At 61.7% G+C, this 20115-nt stretch overlaps 1 protein-coding gene across 2 annotated transcripts; it reads right to left on the bottom strand.

The window, feature by feature from the left end:
* On the bottom strand, positions 1 to 19806 carry SEMA3F (semaphorin 3F). 2 transcript variants are annotated; one of them, XM_063164609.1, is made up of 18 exons: positions 19650 to 19806; positions 10553 to 10713; positions 10338 to 10400; positions 9803 to 9922; positions 7988 to 8068; positions 5908 to 6001; positions 5469 to 5588; positions 4235 to 4374; positions 4032 to 4146; positions 3776 to 3845; positions 3525 to 3669; positions 3187 to 3409; positions 2281 to 2369; positions 1901 to 1942; positions 1588 to 1745; positions 1439 to 1506; positions 834 to 967; positions 1 to 506 (listed from the first exon to the last, which is right to left on the bottom strand). In XM_063164609.1, exons 1-18 carry the CDS (start codon positions 19759 to 19761, stop codon positions 93 to 95), a joined length of 2349 nt encoding a protein of 782 aa, XP_063020679.1. In that variant the 5' UTR covers positions 19762 to 19806; the 3' UTR covers positions 1 to 92. The 2 variants fall into 2 exon arrangements, with proteins under 2 accessions (XP_063020679.1, XP_063020680.1); XM_063164610.1 differs by lacking the exon at positions 7988 to 8068.
* Positions 19807 to 20115: the final 309 nt, after the last annotated feature.

The following is a 20115-nucleotide window of genomic DNA, read 5'->3' as shown; positions in this document are numbered from 1 at the left end:
TATATATATATATATATTTATTTATAGATATTTTTAATATTAAAAGGGGGGAAAAATAGACCACTGTGCTAGCAAAGTCCCTGATGACGGTTTCATGTATGCCCATAGGTCTCTGGCTGGTGATTCCGGCGGTTCCGAGGCTTCTTCTGCTCCTGCTGCTCCTTGGCTTTGAGGCCGGCCAGCGGCTGCGGGGGGCTGGCGGCCGTGTGCCTCCAGTAGCCCTGGCAGTACTGGTCCAGCAGTCCCATTTCAGGCTGGCTGAGGAGCTGCAGCAGGTCCTGGTAGCGGGGAGTGGGGGCGCCGGGCAGGCCGGGGGCCGGGCTCTCTGCCTGGACCAGCACGGTGTGCACGGCGCGGCTGCTGAGGACGCGGAGCTGCACCTTGGTCACCGTGTGCTTGAAGTTGTTCTCGGTGGCGGTGCAGGAGTAGAGGCCGCTGTCGCTGAGCTGCAGGGCGCGCAGCAGCAGGCCCTGCTCCGTGCGCAGCACCCGGCCCTCTACGCGCACCTGGGGGCACAGCACAGGGGCACGGCTCAGCGCTGGCACCCCCGCGCAGATGGGGGCACAGCACAGGGGGCACAGCTCAGCGCTGGCACTCCCGCACAGATGGGGGCACAGCACAGGGGCACGGCTCAGCGCTGGCACCCCCGCGCAGATGGGGGCACAGCACAGGGGCACGGCTCAGCGCTGGCACCCCCGCGCAGATGGGGGCACAGCACAGGGGGCACGGCTCAGCGCTGGCACCCCCGCGCAGATGGGGGCACAGCACAGGGGGCACGGCTCAGCGCTGGCACCCGGCACCCCGCGCCCAAGCGCTGCCCTGCCCTGCCCTACCTCCTTCCGCCGGTCGCTGTTGTCCTTCTGCAGCAGCCACTTGATGCTGGCCTGGGGCGAGCGGGGCTGGCACTCCAGGAAGGCCGTGCTGCCCTCCACCCCGTACTGCACGGCCTCCACCGTGTTCTTGTTGGCTGCAAGGGGGCCACGGGCAGCCAGGTCACCCCCAAACCCTCTGCATCCATGTTCAATCTCCTCTCCAATGTCTCCATCCATCCATCCATCCATCCATCCATCCATCCATCCATCCATCCATCCATCCAGCCATCCATCCATCCATCCAAATATGTTCCATCTTCTCCCTAAAGTATCCATCCATCCATCCATCCATCCATCCATCCATCCATCCATCCATCCATCCATCCCCGAACCAACCCATTCATCAGTGCTTGTTCTCATTCCCAATGTTTCCACTCTTCAGTGCTCATCTTCCCCCCTACAACTACCCACTCATCCACCACCCACCCATTCATCCATGTATCTTCCCCTACATCCACCCACAAAACCATCCCTGCCAAGGAATCCCCGTGTCCCCAGGCAGCCCTGTGCCCTCAGCCTCCCCTCCCGGGTGTCCCATGCTGGAGCCTTGTCCCAGCCGCGCTCACCGTTGGAGTTGTAGCCGCGGCACTGCCGGATGGGGTTGCCGTGCCGCACGTCCTGCCGCCGGCTGCGCCTGCGGGAAGCGGGAGCTGAGAGGGGCAGCCTGTGCCTGGGGTGCCCCCTGCCCTCCCTGCCCTCCCTGGCCACGCTGTACCTCTTGGAGGAGGCGGAGTAGCGGGTGCAGGCGCTGCCGTCCCAGGCGCAGTAGGGGTCCCGTGCCAGGCAGCAGTCGGCACAGGCCTCCCCGTACACGTCGCAGCGGTGCAGCGCCAGGTGCGTCACGCCTACGGCCGAGGACACATACAGCTGTTGCTGTGGGGAACAAGGAGGACAGGCTGAGATACTGCCTCATCCCCACTGCATCAGGGCCCTGCAAACACCCTGCTCAGGCGCTGTGGTGATGCCGGGCAATGCCACCGCTGGGACAGGGACGGGGATCTGCCCACCCAGCCTCTGCTAGGACTCACCCTCTTGGAGGAGATGGTCATCGTCTTGATGGGGGCTGGCACCTGGATGAGAGCAGGAATGAAGGAGATGGAGGGATAACTGCTTGGACTGATGCTAACAGCCCTGGGGTGGGCACTCCAGACCCCCCACAGGCAGCTGGAGCAGGCAGAGCAGGCAGGGGGAGATGTGAGTGGGCAGCAAGCAGGAGGACCAAAACCTGGAGTCCCTCCAGAGCTAGCACAGAGGTAACTAGTGTCCCAAGGGACTGGCTGATGTCCCAAGGGGCTCTCTACCGTCCCAGGGAATGACTGGTAACTCAAGGGACTGGCTGCTGTCCCAAGGGATTGGTTGGCACGGTCAAGAACACTCAGCAGAGGGTGGAGGACATGCCAGCCCTTACCTTGAACACTTCAATCTCCTCCAGCATGAGCTCCTCTGTTTCCATGTCATCCCGGGGGAGCACAATGACCTTCTGCACGGTGCCCCGATCTGCAAGACACCACAGTGTCCAGGTGCTCAGTGCTACCCTGGGCACCCATGCCCTCCCTGTCTGTGAAGGGCATCCCTGCTGGGCCTGTGGAAAGGAAGGATCCCCCAGGCCCATCCCCATCTCTCTCCTGCTGTGGCAGCTAGCTATGTCTGCGGTGGAGTGTGCCAGCTCAGGTAACCAGCTGTGTCTAGAGAGTGCCACCAGAGTGCCAGAGAGTGCCCAGAGCAGCATGCAGACATGCACCAGGGCAGGAGAAGGACCAGGATGGATCAGGGGTGCTCTGGGATGCAGGGGAAGCACTGGCCTGGATGGTAGTGCCCCTAGGATGGGCATTGAGATCTGGGAAGGACAGGGCTGGATGTCAGTGCCTCTGGGATGGGCAACCGGGTAGGTAAGGCGCAAGGCTGGATGAAGACGGGCTCAGCATGGGCAATAGGAATGGGTGGCTGCTAAGGTCAGGAAAGGATGAGTCTGCATGATGAGGCCCCTGAAACAGGCACCAGGACAGGGGGAGGATCAGGCTGCATGGCAGGATCCCAAGGATGGGAAGATCATGCTGGATCACTGGCTTCAGGGACGGGAGCCGGGCTAAGGGAAGGACCAGGCAGGACAGCAGGGTCTGTGGGATGGCACTGGGACAGGGAAAGAACAGTCTGTAGCCTGGAGGAGGGGCAGAGGGCTCTCAGGGGGGCATTCTCAGCCCCACACCCCGCCCTAGCGGTGGAGGGCACCGTGCTCTGGCCAGCCCTGGTGGTGCCCGTGCCCTCCGGGCCGCGGCGGAGCATGCTGCGTTCCCGCGGTGCGCGGCGTGGGTACCTGTGCCCAGGAAAAGCACCTCATAGCGCCCGTCTGCCGCGTCCACCTGGTCCACGGCCACGGTGGTGAAGCGGTAGTTGACGTTGGTGCGCAGCACCAGCGGCCGGCGGTGCGTGGGGTACACGGCGTGGAACATCAGCGGGTGCGCGCGCATGAAGTTGATCACCTCGTCGGGGTAGTCCTTGGTCGACTTCATGGACGGGGTGAAGGTCCCCCCAGGGCACTGTGGCACAAACATCGCCGGGGCTTGGTGAGCTGGTGCCCGAGCACAGGTCTGAGGGTGCCGGCTGCCTGGCAGGCACTGGCTCACATACCCATGGTGCCCGGGGGTAACTTACGGTGCCTGGGCGGGGGTAGGGCATTTTTCCTGTGTAGGGCATCCACTGGTAGTTGGGTCCCTCCTTGTGGGCAAAGGGCCCGTTGAAGACCATGCGGATGTCAGCCATCGAGTAGACACACACAGCAGAGCCTTTGAAGACCGACCTGGGGGCAAGGACCTGCTGCCACCCTTTGTCATGGCATTGCCAGGACAGACGCCCAGCTGAAACCCCCTCCTCTCCTGCACTGTGCCAGGAGGGTCAGCACTCACCCTGAAGCAGAGAACACAGCGTAGATAATAGGGTTCTTGGTGTCCTGAGTCTGCTGGATGAAGACGTCCTCTTGGGACAGAAAGATGGAGGCGTCACCATAGGGAAGGTAGGCAGGGACACCAGGGTACAGGCAGAGCAGTTACCCATGGAAGAGCAAGAGGCAGGGGGCAGCAGGGGTGTCCCCAGCTCTGCCCAGGGTGCCCCCCAAGCCTGCAGGGGTAGAGAAGGCTCCCATCCCTTTCCTGGCACACTCACGGAGCTCGTCGAAGTGCGTTTCAATTCCATCGGGTCCCGGCACAGAGCAGACCAGCCGGGCCTTCAGGAAGGTGCTCCACTTGTTCACAAGGCAGCAGTGGCCCCCATCGTCATTCTGCAACAGTGAGACCCCTGTGCTGAGCCCTGCCTGTCCCCCTGCCCACCTCCTGGCCTGCTTCCCGCCTCTCCTCCGCTACACCTACCAGGCAGATGCGCCCGATGCGGGAATAGACCCCAGGACTCAGCGGGGCATCAGCCGACTTCTCTCGGAAGAAGAAGTAGAGCTTGTCATCATTCCTCTCGCTGCTGTCAGGGATGAGCTGGGCACGGACAAAGGCTGGGTCTGGAATGGCACAGCACAGCATGGCACCATCAGCCCAGTGGCACCCATGCTCCATGTCACAGCAGGATGCTGAGCCCCCCTCTGCTGAAACATCACATCTCTCACGCTGTCAGAGTGAGAGCTACATCTCTGAGTGTCTCTTGTGATCTCTAACACACCAGGAGAGGCTTGAAGCATCTCTGGGGCCCCTGGGAGCATTCCTGAGGTCCACAGGTTGAAGAGATACATCAGCTCTACGAGCAAGGTGGTGGGAACCAGTCTTCCCCAGGAAGGAACCACACAGCATGGAAGCTTCTCAGGAAGCTTCTCCCTGCCATCCATCAGCTCGTGTCCAGCCTGTGCTGACAGCTCCCCCTCTTCAGGTTACCACCCTGCTGGCTGCCCAGCCCGGCAGGATCATCCCATCTGCTCTGCTGTGTTTACTCAGCTGCTGCCCCGCAGGCAGGGGTGCTCCGAGGGGGGCAGATGAACATTCGGGGTCACCGACTGCAGGCGACACGGGTGACATCTCAGCGCTGCACAAACCCATGCACTGATACTGACAGGGCCAGCCCCATCTCTCACCAGTCTGCTCCCTCCACCCAGTAAAGCTCCAGGCACGTCTGTCACTGCCCCACACAGCTAGCCCTGCTTCTGTGTGCCTTCCCATCCATCCATCCATGATCAATTCATCCATCATCCATCCATCTGTCCATCAATTCATCTATCCATCATCAATCCATCCATCCATGATTAATTCATCCATCCATCCATCATCAATCCACCCATCCATGTACAATTCATCCATCATCCATCCATCCATCCATCCATCCATCCATCCATGATTAATTCATCCATCCATCCATCATCAGTCCACCCATCCATGTACAATTCATCCATCATCCATCCATCCATCCATCCATCCATCCATCCATCCATCCATCCATCCATCATCAATTCATCTATCTATCATCAATCCACCCATCCATCCATCCGTCCATCCTGGCTGCTGTCTCCGTTCTGGAGACGGAGGCAGTCCCACATGTCAGGTCCCACCTCTAGGCCTGGAGCCACGATGTCCCCAGAGCACCTGGGCCAGTGTCCCCTGCACTCACCGTTGAGCCAGCGGGAGTTGTACTGGTCTGTCCTCATGGCTGTCTGCTTGCCCATGGTGCGGAAGATGGCCGCGTCCGTGCCCATGAAGTCGATGTACACACCAGCATAAAGCTCCTCATCTGCAGAGGGCAGAGGTCAGCCAGGAATGCCCACCTCATCCCATCCACCCACCTTCTTCAACTGCCAGCCCCAGACCTGGCCAGTAGCCACCAGGCAACCGAGAGCCACTGCCTGTGACCATCCCAGAGAGTTCTGGAGGTTGGCACTGGTCTGTAACCACGATCTCCCCCTCTGCTGGCTCAGGTGCTTGGCCAGCTGAGGCAGGCAGGGGTGGCAGAGCAGGAACCCTGCTCCTCTGGGAGCAGCTGTTCCATCCCACCTGCATATTCCCTCTGCCCAGAACAGGAAGCACTGGCTCCAGGGAGCCACAGGACTCACTTATTAATGCAGAGACAGTGTCTACTTTGGGGTCGTAGGAACACTTCCCCTTGCCCGACTCCAGCTTGTCTGGCTCCAGGTAGAAGATATAATCCTGGAGAAGGAAGCAAATAGAGCAGCTGGTTAGACTTTCACCCCTCCACTCATGTGACAGCTCCCAAAGCCCCCCAGGAGAGGCAGCCTCCTCCAGGACGGTGCACAGCAGCGAGGACAGATGTGGAAGGGGTCTGCAGGTCTCCTGAGAAGCTGAAGTTCCTGTGAGCAACTCCTCCAAAGATGCTGGCTTCTTCTCCATGCCCTCCACCACTTGGAGACTTGGCTGAGCCATCAAGCTGAAGTGGGGCATCCATCCTCCAGGTCTGGGAAAACATCCCCCTCTGACAGCCTCTTCACTCCAGCTGGCTATGCTGCACATTGTCACTTGCCCAGCAAGGTCACACAGCCCCAGCAGCTTCAGCAGGCAGGGCCTGCCCTGCAGCATAGCTCAGCACAGCTTGGCTGCTGGACCCACTGCACTTCTCTTGCCAGGGGCCATTTTCCAGTGCTTTTCTTCACACGGTGAGATGCTGTGTCTGCTCCATGGGATGCCTCCCTACCGTCGCTTCTGCCTTCCCGTGGCCATCCCTGGCACCATCACACATTCCCAGCCAGGAGTGAGACCCACACTGCCTCTGGAGGCACTTCCAAAATCCTCTGTCAGGCTGGCCCAGCCAGGTCACTTCTCACTGTGGCAGAAGGACCACCTTCAGCTGAGACAAAGCAGCAGCACAGAGCACCCATGGGGAGCCTGGGCATGGGGGAGCTTAAGCACCGAAATTGGGCAGATGCCCACGGGCCCTGTGCCCTGGCTTTGGCACATGGGTGACAGACACAGTGACAGCCACCCTCCACTGAGAGGCCAGCAGGGTCCTGGTGGAGCCCAAGCTCTGGGAAGAACAAGAGAGGGTGAGGGGCTGGGATCTCACTGTGGGCATCTCCCACTGGAGGGTTTGCTCACACCAGCTGCCCAGAGAAGGGCACAGCCATGTTTCACCATCCCCATCACGGCACTGTGCAGTCTGTGCCACCATCACCATCAAAACACCTCTGCCCACTGCTGGCCCTGCTCCTGAAGTGGGCAACCAGCTCACATGGACAACCTCTGTCTCTCCAGCACAGCCCTGGCACTGGCTGCACCATCTCACCCTCCTGATCAGGCAACACAGGAGCCATTGTGGTGCTGGCACTGCTGATGAGCTAACACACCTGGAAACGCACCAGAGCTGCCAGGAAGCACGTGCTGGCAGCCCCAGGGAGCTCCTGCTGGGACACAGGGGTGACCATGACAGGCCCAGCAGGGGTGACCTGAGGGGGCTAAAATGGACACGGCCTTTTCCCAGCTGGCACTGAGGAACTGGCAGCAGGAGCTGCCCACAGTCTGGGAGATGCTCACTGCCAAGCATCACCCTTTGCCCCCACCCACCCGAGGAGCTGGGGGAGCCCCAGGCTGCACCAGGGTGCCCATGTCCCCCATGCTCCCCAGCCCATGCACTGCCCGTGTTAGTCCGGGGGGAGAGGCTGGGGGTGACACTGTCAGGGTGGGCTGCACGCTGGGGTGCTCCCAGGAGCTGGGGATGCTGTCACCTCCCTGAGTGCACTTGACTGCCAGGATGACATAAGCCCCTCTTGGGGCAAGGTGAAGCAGCTGCTCAGTAAAGTCTCTGTAGGTCCTACCCCAACACATTCTGCACATTACTGGGGCATCCTCCCCGAATCATTCCAAGCCCCGTGGCTCTGCTGACACACAGTCCCACTTCCAAGGGACACAGCAAGCCTGGAGTAGGCAAAGGCAGCGGTGGGTGGAAAGCCACCATCCCTGACAGTGTCCCCCCTAGGATGGGGGGATCCTACACGGGCTGGGAGGAAGGAGTTAGTGGGAGGAGGAGGAGAGCCGCCGCCAGGCCGGGGCCGGAGATGCTGCGCTGGGAGGGAAGGGGGTGGTGCCGGCCATGCCCAGGGTCCAAGCATGCCAGTGGGAGGAGGAGCCCGCAGCTCTGGCATGGCGCCCCTGTGCCAGGCGGGCTCCCAGACCCGTTCCCACCTTGCTCTGTGCTGGTCTCGGGCTGAGGGGGCTGTCGGTGGAGCTGCTTCCCCGGCCTCCCGGCTGGCTCGGCGGGAACCCCTGGGGAAAAGGAGCAGGGCAGAGAGTTAGCACCAGCAGGGGAAGGACCCCCAGGGCAGGGGGGAGCAGGGGACCCCGGGAGATGGGTGATGGATGCCCACTGAGCAGCAGCACTGCTGTCCCCCTGGGCTCCTTCATGCTCCAGGCCGGGCTGGCCTCCAGCAGGAGCTTCTCCAGGATGGATCCTGCTCTCTCCCACAGAACTGGGGTGCCCTTAGCATGGGGTAGGAGAGAGTGGAGAGATGGTTGCCCACAGCCAGCCAGGCTGGGCTCACACCTGGGGGCTCAAAAATAGCACCTGCCACCTTGTTCCTCCTGCACTGATGAGCAACGCCTCAGCATCAAAGCTATGAGCGCCACGGGGTCACTGAACACTTCCACACTGCCACTGACCCTGCTGGCCAGCCAGTGCTGTCCTCCACTGCACTGGCACCCCAGGTTCTCCTCATATGCTGCCACTCCCCAGTTCAGACCCAAACCAATCCAAATTTGGGATGTCTGAGCAGCATCCCCCTGTCTCAGTGCCCATGCCAGGTTTGGGGGGCTCTGAGGCAGACACCCTTCTTTCATATCCAGCGCCGTGATCCTCCATCAGTGGTGACTCCCTCTCCAGCCTCAGGAGAAGACACAGCCTGGGACCTGTCACTCCAGCACAGAGAGGACAGACACCTCACAGGGCTTGGGACCCCTGGGATGCTCATGCTGCCACTTGCAGAGACCAGCTCCCTCCCAAGGCTGTCCTGGAGATGCTCCTCTGTCTGCCACACCTCCTGCCTGGCGGCATGCAGCTCTGCCACCCTCTCACTGCACGCTGTGGTCCTTGGTGCTGGGTGACACCCATCCAGAGGTGTTCCTGACATGGCCACACGAGCTGGCACAATCCCTGCACGGCTCTCCCTGTGCAGCACCGGTGCTGGCATCCTTGGAATCTACGGTGAGGGGCTCAGGAGACTGGCAGCAAGTGGGAAGTTGGGTTGGCATGTCCCTTGTCCCAGTGGAGATCCAGCAGTGGCTGCAGCCAGCAGGGTGGGAGGGCACGTTGTGTGCGAGCTGCCACAGAGTACAGCCAAGTTCCAGCGTGAAGAGAAGTCCTTGGTCTGTGGAGATGGCTTGGCCCCTCTCAGCAGCACAACACTGTTAGCCATGCTCACACCCAGACTGCCCTTGCCCACAACCTTCACCTCCCCAGCAGCCAGCAGAGATGAGCCAAGCACGCACCCCACTGCAGCCTCCTGGTGGCTGTGCCAGCACCCCTGTGGCACACAGCAGCTCAGCATCCCTGTGGCACACAGCAGCCCAGCACCCCTGTGGCACACAGCAGCCCAGCACCCCTGTGGCACACAGCAGCCCAGCATCCCTGTGCCAGACAGCAGCCCAGCACCCCTGTGCCAGACAGCAGCCCAGCACCCCTGTGCCAGACAGCAGCCCAGCATCCCTGTGGCACACAGCAGCCCAGCACCCCTGTGCCAGACACAGCTCAGCACCCCTGTGGCACACAGCAGCCCAGCACCCCTGTGGCACACAGCAGCTCAGCACCCCCGTGCCAGACACAGCTCAGCATCCCTGTGGCACACAGCAGCCCAGCATCTCTGTGGCACACAGCAGCCCAGCACCCCCGTGCCAGACACAGCTCAGCACCCCTGTGCCAGACACAGCTCAGCACCCCCGTGCCAGACACAGCTCAGCAGCCCCGTGGCAGACACAGCTCAGCAGCCCATCCCTCCCGCCCCTCACCTGGGCTTTGCGCCCGCGGTTGACGAAGGCACAGATGGGGTTGTAGGCGCCGGTGCCGCACACGTAGAGGTGTGTCCGGTTCCAGGGCTGGATCAGGCGGATGAAGTTGCCACACTCCCCCTGGGAAGCAGAGGAGAACACATCAACCCAAGCACGGGGGCTGTAGATTGCTGTGGGGTGGTGCTGGCGTGGGCATGGAACAGATCATTGGATGGCATGTGGCATGGGGCAGCATGGATCAGGGGATGGCATGGTTCACAAGTTGGCAGCCAGAGGGCCCAGTCCTGGCTGGTAGGAGGAAGCAGCATGGGGAGCTTGGCCTCCTACTGCCCAGAAAGCTCTTCAGGACCTGCCTGGCTGGAACAGAATGGGTGACAGGACACTGCAACACTCTGGAGCACCACCCCATCCCAACACAGCTGTACGTGCTAGGGGGTGGCGTTTCCAGAGTAGGATACAGGGACACAAATCCCACTCCAGTGCCAGGCACCAGCCCCACCCCACTACCAGAAGGGGGTTCATGGTGGTTACTCACATTGCTGTTCTTGCCTGACAGGATGCACTCCTCGATCCTCTGCTGGGACGCGGGCCAATGGATCTGTGGAAACACCAACCCAGGGAGACCAGGACTCCCACCTGGCCCCACCAGCACCAGCTATGCCCATCGAGCTCCTGCCCTGGCACCCAAAAGGTCCCCAAAATGCCCCATTCCCCCTTCCACCTGCTCGCCCTGCCCTGCCCTGCCCTTACGATGAGGGGCTCGCGGTTGATGTCGTGCAGGTCCAGCGACAGCACGTAGTCCTTGCTGCCCACGTACATGCGGTCGTGGTCCTCATCCTTCAGCAGGATGCGGTAGTCGCTGGAGTTGAGGAGGAAGTTGAAGAAGTGTGCTGTGCCCGTGGCCTTCAGCTCTACAGGGCAAAGGGAAGGTGTCAGTACCCCAGGGACCCCAGTGGCACCCCTGAGTCCAAGCTGGGCCCAGCTGGAGGACAGCCCATGAGAGGAGGTGCCCGCTTTCCACCCCATGAGCACCGTGATACTGCCGCCTCTATGCGGGACAAGGGACAATGACAGAGATGCTCATGGCCAACTGGGACAACTAAGAGTGGCCAGCAGAACCCGGGTTCAGGAGATCCAGCACCCCACAGCAGGGAGTGAAGGTTGCCATTGAGATGGGGCAGGAGACCAGAGCTCTCTGCCACCTCAGCCCGGAGACCATAGCTCCCAAAATTTCCAGCATCATCCTCCCCCTGCACCATGACTAGATGTTCCAGCCAAGCCTCTGGCTCCTAGGATGGAGAGCTGGGACCCCAGGGAACCAGCTCCAGGGGAGGTGATGAGCCTCCCCCCCGCCCCGCACACCCCATCCCCCCCTGGAAAGTTATTTTTAGTCTAAGTGTGGGAGCAAGGAGTGAAAGAGGATAATGAGGGTCATGAATATTCACAAGTGCAACGAGGCAGCCAGATGGAAGGCAGAAGTGCTGCAGATGATGTGGGCCAGTGCCAAGAACCACGCGGCAGGGCCAGGGCACGAGTAAGACAGAGCACCCTGCCCCAACAGGATACAATGTCCTGGAGGCCACCTCTTTGGAGATGCCACTCTTTGGAGGAGTCACTCCCCTTGGAGGTGTCACCCTCTTTGGATACCACCCCCAAATATCAGATGCCACCTCCATGGGATGACATCTGCCCTGGATGCCACCCCTTTGGATACCACTCCAAGCCATCAGACGCCATCCCCATGGGATGTCATCTTGCCCATATGCTTCCTTTTGGAGGTGCTGCTCTCTCAGGATGCCATCAACAGCCATTGGATGCCACCTCCACGTGATGCCATCAGCCTCTGAAGCCAACGACTTTGGAGACACCGCACTTTTAAAAGGTGTCACCCTCTTTGGATGCCACAAGCAACAATCAGATGCCATCCTCAGCCATTGGATGTCACCCTCATGGGATGCCATCTGCCCCCGATGCCATACTCTTTGGCGTTGTCATCCTCTTTGGATGCCACCAACAGCCATCGGGTGACACATCCAGGATGCACTGATCCAATGAGCACCTTCACCCTGTGGAGAGTGTCACAGGAGGCACCAGGAGCAGCTCTGGGGACCCTTCCAGGGGAGGAGCAGAGCAGGGTCCTGCAGGTCAGTGTCAGGAAGAATCACCCTGGCTTCCAGGCAGCACCGGGCAGGGCTCCAGCAGCCAGCTTCCATTGCCAGCACGAGGCCAAGTGCCTGCACATCCCCTGACCTCCGGGCTGCACAAGGGACTGGAGTGTCCCACAGGTGCCCCCAGGGTCCCTCCCATGCAGGGCAGCCCCTCTGTCCCACGGCTGGCAGCGGTTGATGGTCCCCACTGCCGCCCCTGCGCAGATCTGGATGTGCTCAGCCGCAGCAGCGAGGCCAGAGCACACACGTGGAATGGGAACTGTGGGGGCTGGCTGTGGGAACGGTGTCACAGCTGTGACAGGAACCCCTGCTGGCCTGGGGGCTCGGGGCCTGCCTGTGTGCCAGGGCTGCAGGGAGGGATGAGCACGGTGGGCATGAGCAAGGGCTGGAATTTGGGCTGCAGGCGGGGGAGCCATGGCAGAGGTGCTGCAGTGGAACAGTGCCAAGGATGGGGGGCCAGCTCACCCACCCACCCAGGGCAGGCTCCTCCTCCTGCCTGCCCCATCTGGGCTCCAGATGCTCCCTGCTGCTGGCTCACATGCCACCCATGGCGTCCCCAGCCTGTGCTGGTCCCTGACTGTGCCATGGCACTCTGGGGCTGCCCCCTGCCTGTCCTGTGTCCTGAGGCTGCCCCACTGGGCTGTACATTGTGTGTGTACAGGTGTGTGCAGGTGTGTACCCCTCACTCTGGGTGTGTGTACAGGTGTGTGCCTCACACTGTGTGTACAGGTGTGTGCCCCACACTGTCTGTGTGTACAGGTGTGTGCCCCATACTGTGTGTGTGTGTACAGGTGTGTGCCCCACACTCTGTGTGTGTGTGTACAGGTGTGTGCCCCACACTCTGGGTGTGTACAGGCGTGTGCCCCTCACTGTGTGTGTGTACAGGTGTGTGCCCCTCACTGTGTGTGTGTACAGGTGTGTGCCCCATGCTCTGGGTGTGTGTGTACAGGTGTGTGCCCCACACTGTGTGTGTGTGTGTGTGTGTACAGGTGTGTGCCCCATGCTCTGGGTGTGTGTGTACAGGTGTGTGCCCCACACTCTGGGTGTGTACAGGCGTGTGCCCCTCACTGTGTGTGTGTACAGGTGTGTGCCCCTCACTGTGTGTGTGTACAGGTGTGTGCCCCATGCTCTGGGTGTGTGTGTACAGGTGTGTGCCCCACACTGTGTGTGTGTGTGTGTGTGTACAGGTGTGTGCCCCATGCTCTGGGTGTGTGTGTACAGGTGTGTGCCCCACACTCTGGGTGTGTACAGGCGTGTGCCCCTCACTGTGTGTGTGTACAGGTGTGTGCCCCATGCTCTGGGTGTGTGTACAGGTGTGTGCCCCATGTTCTGTGTGTGTGTACAGGTGTGTGCCCCACACTGTGTGTGTGTGTACAGGTGTGTGCCCCACACTCTGGGTGTGTACAGGTGTGTGCCCCATGCTCTGGGTGTGTGTACAGGTGTGTGCCCCACACTCTGGGTGTGTGTACAGGTGTGTGCCCCACACTCTGGGTGTGTGCCCCACGCTCTGGGGGTGGGCTGGTGCTTCCCTCAGTACAATGGTGGTGTCACAGAGCTCGGGATCAGGAAAGGCAGGGTGGCTCTGGCAGCGAGTGACACAGGCAGAGCAGAAGAGCTCCGTCCCCAGCTGCCAATGACGGAACTGCAGGCAGAGACAGGGATGGCAATTAAACTGGGCAGGAGCCCCCATGCCAGGACAGCCCCTCATCCGTGATCCCTGCCAAGCCTGGGAACACCAGCACCAACAGCCCCGGGATCCTGGAGCGCCGGGACACTGGGTGGTGGAGGGTTCCATGCCAGTGACAGCCCCAGATATCCCACATCCAGGGCCTGCCAGGGGACAGGGCCAGCAGCACAAAGGGCCCTGGTCCCCCGCCGGTGTCTCCATTCAGCCCCCACGGCCCAGCGATCAGAGGGGCGCTCCCGAGGCAGGGCGGTGCCGGACCCGCTGCCCCGTGACGCCCTCTGCAAACACAATGGTGGGGCGGCCAGGACCCTGCCACCACCTCTGACCTCCAAACCGCCACGGCCCTGCCTAATCCCCAGTGTCCCTGTGCCCCCAGAGCTGCCCCCGCAGCCATGGGGTGTCCCTGGGGATGCCGAGGGGCAGGGGCTGCACAATCCCGCTCCCACCGACGCGCCCCAACGAGCAAATTCCCTCCTGCTTCGCCATCGCCAACCCCAGCACCGACACAGCTTCCCCGGCTGGCCGGGAGCCTAATCCTATTTTAATTGCCGAGCACCGGAGCCAGGAGCCGCTCGGCATCACAGCCAGGGTGGCCTCCGTGGGGACCGTCCCCTCGCAGCATTCCGCGGAGCCCCCACCGAGGCGCCCCCGGGACTCCGCTGCCTCCATGGCCCCGTGTCCTCGGGCTCTGCGCCGCAATTACCCCGCGCCCCGGAGCGATGCCGGCGGCCAGCAGCCCCAGGCTGGCAGCAGGGCGCGATGCTCAGCCTTGCCCGCGGCACCGCCGCCCCGCTGCAGGCTCTGCAAAGCCAAATTCCCCCTGCAATGCCAGTTTCGGGCCGCATTCCCGGCTCCGGCAGCTGTCCACCATCGCTGGCCCCCATCGCGCAGGGGTGAGTGGTCCCCATTCATCGCCCACTGGCACGGAGAGCGGCGCTGATCTCCAAAGGAAAGGGGAGATTTTGGGGGTTCTCGATAAACCGCGCACCCCGTGGGACTCCTCACCCCAGCCCAGTCCCCCAAACCCTCCCGACTCCCCCGAACATCTCCAGGGCACCCTCATGAAGAGTTAATGCCATTACGACCCGCGCGGGTCACCTCCCCAGGTGCACCATCACTGCATTCCCCAAAACCAATTACAGCCGCTCTCACCTAATTAGATTCTAATTATGGGCTTGTAGCGCATTCAACATAATTAGCATGTAAATTACACGGCGTGTTTATATTCAATAACCGCACTCCCGCCCCCCCCCACCCCGGCTGGCGGAGCCAGCGCCTTTCGGGAGCCCTTTCTTTGCATGGGGAAGAATGAATTCACTTTAAATGCCGATGGAGAAGCCCAGCACTGATCCCAAGGGAGCCTGGCACAGCAGGGATAAATCCCATCTCCATCCTGCAGCGTTTCATCCCACAAATGTAAAAGCGTGCCCCAAATTTTGATTATGTTCCCTACTAATTTTTTTCCCTGCTCGGAATTTGAGATGCAGCTTTTTGGGTATGCGTCAGAGGGGCAGGATGGGGAGCGATGCCAGGAGAGGGATGGGGGGGCTGGATGTGTCCCCTCTCGTGGTTAAAGCATTTGTTGTTATTGGGGCTGATCAAAGAGCTGGGTGGGTCGTCCGATGAAAGCAGAATTGCTTATTTGTTTGAGCGTCACTCCGCTACCCCTTGATGGGTTATTTATGATGTAATTAAGCTAATTACATGTAATAAGAGAGTTTCCGTGGCCCCCAGCCAAGCTCTTTTCCCATTTAACCGATTCACAGGTGGGAGGAAACCGAAGCTGCCTTGCAGGGGCTCGGGAGATGAAATAACTCCTGTTCCCGCTTGCTGCCTTCCAGCCCCGGCCATCTCCAGCCCGCTGGAGCACCGCCCCGTACCGGCACCCGCGGCACAGGACAGACAGACAGACAGACAGACAGGTGCTACGGCCGCTGCCCTGCTCAGATCCCCCGGGATGAAAGAGGTGCCGGCCGGGTGCTCCCGCAGCCATCGCAGCCCGCCCGCTTGGGCGCAAGCCAAAAAACAATTAAAAAAATGAAAAGAAAACCCACATTTTTTCAGCGGAAACCGCTGATTCATCCCCGGGCCAGCCTGCCCCAAGCGCTGGTGTGTGCCTGTGCCCCAAGGAGCAGCGCTGCGAGGGGAACCCATCCCGACCGAGCATCCCTGAGCAGTGGAGACCGGGCTCCTGGCTGGGTCGGGGGATGCTCCAGCAGCACGAAATCCCCTTCAGGAAAGAGCCCGGCTTCAGCAAAAATACTTCAATCACCCCAAAAGCAAAGTGCTGAGCGGAGGTGCCCTAAGCCACTGCTGTTTGGGCTCTTTTGTTTAATGTTTGGACACGATTTCTTTCCGCAGCCCCCGAAGAGAGGGCACGGTGCCGGGTGGGAACTGCGGCTGCTCCAGGCCCTCTGCTCTGTGCCCCAGCACCCCTGCCAGGACCCCGGGAAGGGCCATGCTGTTCCATAAGGAGCACTGTTAATTTGAGGGATAACTGGCTTATTAGAGACAGGCTTGGGGGGGCTGAAATAGCGCAGGGTTTTTGGGGGAGGGAGGGTTTAAGGAGCTTATGGAGCCTCGCAGCCGGAGCCAGGGAGCTCAGCCCCAGCAGCAGCCGGTCCCAGCGGGTGGAGGGGCTCTGCCGCAGCCCCCCACTGTCCCAGCCGGGGAAATCCTCTTAGGGGTCACAGGGTTCAGCCCCATGGCCCCGCCCCTTCGGGCACGCCAAAGGGGACTGCGGCATCCCCCTGACCTTTACGGGGCCTGAGGAGCAGCACGGGGCACCCACGGCAGGGTGGGCACCAACAGGGCCAGTGTTCCCTGCACATTCCCAGCACTGGCTGTCCCTAAGCCCTTGGCCCGGCTCGCACCCCCTGTTTATCCCATCCTGCTGTCACCAAGCAGTGCCCACAGCTGCAGCAGCTTAGGAGGGCGCCTGGGTGGCCCCCAGGACATGGTGCCCTGCCCGGGCTCCTCTCCAGCCATCTGCCACCCCCCGGCCCGGATCAAGCGTGCCGGTATCTCCTGGCCACCAGCAGAGATGCCAGCGGGGCGGGAGGGGAAACTGAGGCACGAGGCAGGCAGGAGTGAGGCCAGGCAGGGGGCTGGCAGTGCAGCCCAGAGGAGACTCCACGCTCAGTTCATTCTTTTTAAAGTAATTTTTTTCCCCTGCAGGAACTGCCCTGCCTCTCACCCCGGCCCTCCCCGCCGGGGCTGCCCCCGGCTGGAGCTCAGCCACAGCTTTTCCGAGAGGTGCCAGCAGGGCTGCTCCCCTCGCTGCAGGAGCAGCTCCCGTTTGGAAGCCCCACGGAGAGCCCTGACCTCGAGGGCTTCCCGCCCTGATGCGGGGCCGGAGCCCACCCTTCCTTCCCGCACGCTGTTCCCACGCTGGACAGGGAGCAGGACACGGAGGGATGAATCACCATCATCACCATCACCTCCTGCATGCCCGTGGGGAACGGGCCAGCCTCTCCGGTGCCCGAGCCCCCGGCCCGGAGGAAGGCCCGGAGCAGAGGGGAGCGCAGGATGTGCACGGCAGTGTGGGGAGTGAGTGGATTGTTAGCACGGAGATGATTAAAAATATCCACCCTATTTCTGGCCAGCGCTGGGCTGGGATCTGGGAAGAGCTGTTGGCAAAAGGGAGCTGTGCCGGGGCCGCTCCCAGCACTGTTCTTTCCATGCTGGTCACCTTCCTCCCGCCGACACACGGACAGGAAAGCCTTGAGAGGAGGACAGACGTAAAGAGACCACGGGGGGAGGACTGACCCTGCCCGGCCATCACCCTGCACAGGGCACTGCAGCCCAGCTCCCACCCCTTTCCTATCGCTCCAGCACTTCACAGCTGTATTTTTTCCCTGCTCTCAGACGCCGGGGCTCCGTGGAGGATGACGCAGGCCCCGGGGAGCTGCGACAAACCCCTGGCGTGCGATAACAGCGAAGGCAAACAAACCCAGAGACGCTCCCGCGGCTGGCAGCGCTCCAGGCAGCACAGCCACCCGGCCACGGCGCCGGGGACACCCCTGGGGACACGGCCCCTCCTTCCCCAGCAGCCTGGCCACAAGGCCACCCCCATCCCACCCTGCACTGGGATGCTTCAGCCAGAGGGATGCTGTGCTGGAGACCCAACCCCAACCCAGCAGCTGTGACTGTACAGCCACACTGGTGCCCTGTGGCAGCACAGCCATCCCTGAGAGCAGAGCCCAGCCCAGCTCATCACAGCAATGTCCCCAGCCCAGACCCATCACTCCCCACCCCACTGTCTGCAGCTGCACTGGGAGGTTTGGGGCATTTGGGTATCATCCCTGCCTCTAGAGGCAAGAGAAGGGGCTGGACCATCCACCAAGTGCCACTGTCACCCCATATCTCATGGCTCTCGGGCTTCAGGGAGGCTGCACATGGATGATCACCTCAGGAAGCTGCTCACCAGCAGTTTGGTGTGAGGCTCCCAGCTGGCCCTCGAGGAAAACCCTGGGAGAATCCTCCACCACTGCCACCCTTGCCAGAGTACAGGCAGGAAGGAGGCGAGAGGAACCCCTTCCCAACCCCAATGTGCTTGGATCCAGCACACCACTGGCATTTCTTCTCCTTGTGCCAGTGCAAATCAGCCCTTCTCCCACCACAAATGCCCCCTCTAGGCAGTGAGAGCAGGGGGAGCCCTGCCACGCCTCAGGCAGGAGGGAGAAGGACAGCAGATCCTGAGCACAGCCAGGAACCATTGCTCCAGCCAGCTGGGGCCGAAAAAAACCAACCCCAAACCAGCCCCTATCTTGTGGCACAGCAAGCTTAACCATGCCTATCCAGAATTAATCTCACTCCTGGAGCACACCGCGGCAGTGGGCACCAGGTCCAGCTGGGACTGCTGGAGCCTCCCCTCTCCACAGCTGCGAGGATGAGGTGTTTTAAGCCAAGGTAGAGAAGCATCTGTACAGCAGCTAAAGTGCCCCAGCAGCCCCCAAACCCTCTAAAAACGCTGTTTGGAGAGGAAAGTGGCGCCTGCCTCTGGGGAGGAACTTGCTCACTGCTTTCCAGCCTGGACTTGTCCCCAGACTCTTCATACCAGCCATTTTTTCTGTCAAGACCAGCCTGTAACACCCATGGCTATTGCTGCTTCACTGCATTTGCTGTCAGCCCCCCAGCCCCTCCTGCCTGGCTCTGCTGTGCTCACCACCAGCTCTGCCACCACGTCCCTGGGCTCACACCTTCAGCAGGTGACCAGAGGGCAAAGGCACAGTGGGACAGCAAAGGAAGGGCACAGGCAGCACAGCCCCAGCTCTCCCACAGACCCCGAGGGGAGGCAGACATGAGACTCCTCGTGTCTGTCACCTCCTGACACACATCCAAGCAGGCAAACCCACAGCAGGAACAATTCCTGTTCCACTCCTCCAGGTTTGCAGCCCTGGGACCTGCCTCATCAGCCTCAGCCCGCCCTGCTCAGCAACCTCCAAACAGGAGCTCAACACAAACCCCTCGGCCAATGCGCACCCCAGAGCTGACCCAGGGGTCCCCCCACAGCTCCTGGAGCGGCTGGGTGGGCTAAGCAGCCCCGGAATGAAAGGGTTAAGCCCCTTCCCCCCACCCAGCACCCTCCCCTGCTGCCTCTCCCGGCTCCCTGCCAGCTCCCAGGCGTTAATACCAGCTGGGGGGGTCGGGGCGGCGTCAAGCTGCTGTCTGGAACCGGGGTGCTGCCGGGGGGGCTGCTGCACCTCAGCACCCAGCCTGGCCAGATGGAGGGAGCCACCCACCCACAACAGGGAGCACACTGGGGGCACTAGGCAGGCACCAGCACCCCAAGACTGCACCGAGTGCTGGTGCAGATTGGGAGCGCAGCCACACCTGAACATGGATCCCCGAGGAGATTGTGACGGTGCAGATCACCGGTGCCCCCCAAACGAGGAGGAAGAGGAGGAGGAGGAGCCTGTACGGGGGTGCCCGTGGTTTCCTCCACCTTGGGGTCCCACCCAGCCCCCCAGTCCAACAACCAGACCCTTACCTTTGAAGGAGAGCTGCACCCTGGGGGTAGCGAGGCCGTGGTCCTTGGGGTGGGCAGCCCGCCAGCCCAGAGTCAGCAGGGTGGCCCAGAGCAGGACTCCGACCACGGGCATGGTGGGCACGCGCCGGGGCGCCCACACCGAGGGCAGCCTGGGGAGCCGAGCCTGCCAAGGGGGCACACGTGGGAGGGAGGTCAGTGCACTGCACCCACCACCCCCGAGGGGCACAAGCCCCTCATCCCGCTCTCCATCCCCCACAGCATCCTCTGGGTGCTGAACCCCGCTCTGCAGGCTGCACAAATCGGGGGGCCACAGCCTCGCCTCCCTGGTGAGCAGCAGGGCGAGGCAAGCACGGCGAGAGCTGCTGCAGCACCCTCCTCCAGCCCAGCTGGCCAGGTGAGGAGCATCCCTCCATCCCTCCTCGCTGCCCCCCTCAGCTGCAGCATCCCCAGCCCCCCACTGGGCTGG

The sequence above is a fragment of the Melospiza melodia genome, chromosome 10 (assembly GCF_035770615.1).
Source record: "Melospiza melodia melodia isolate bMelMel2 chromosome 10, bMelMel2.pri, whole genome shotgun sequence".
Classification (NCBI taxonomy): domain Eukaryota; kingdom Metazoa; phylum Chordata; class Aves; order Passeriformes; family Passerellidae; genus Melospiza; species Melospiza melodia.
The sequence above is the reverse complement of the archived record's forward strand: the minus strand, read 5'-3'. Positions and strand labels throughout refer to the sequence as shown.

What these genes read in the sequence shown, in the direction of transcription:
- SEMA3F (XM_063164609.1), bottom strand. Translation starts at nt 19,761, where the DNA reads ATGCCCGTGGTCGGAGTCCTGCTCTGGGCCACCCTGCTGACTCTGGGC. An exon ending in TCAACCGCGAGCCCCTCATC is followed by an intron (nt 10,401 to 10,552) that starts GTAAGGGCAGGG and finishes GTGTTTCCACAG; the next exon opens with ATCCATTGGCCCGCGTCCCA. An exon ending in GCTGTGTTCTCTGCTTCAGG is followed by an intron (nt 3,670 to 3,775) that starts GTGAGTGCTGAC and finishes CCTTGCCCCCAG; the next exon opens with GTCGGTCTTCAAAGGCTCTG.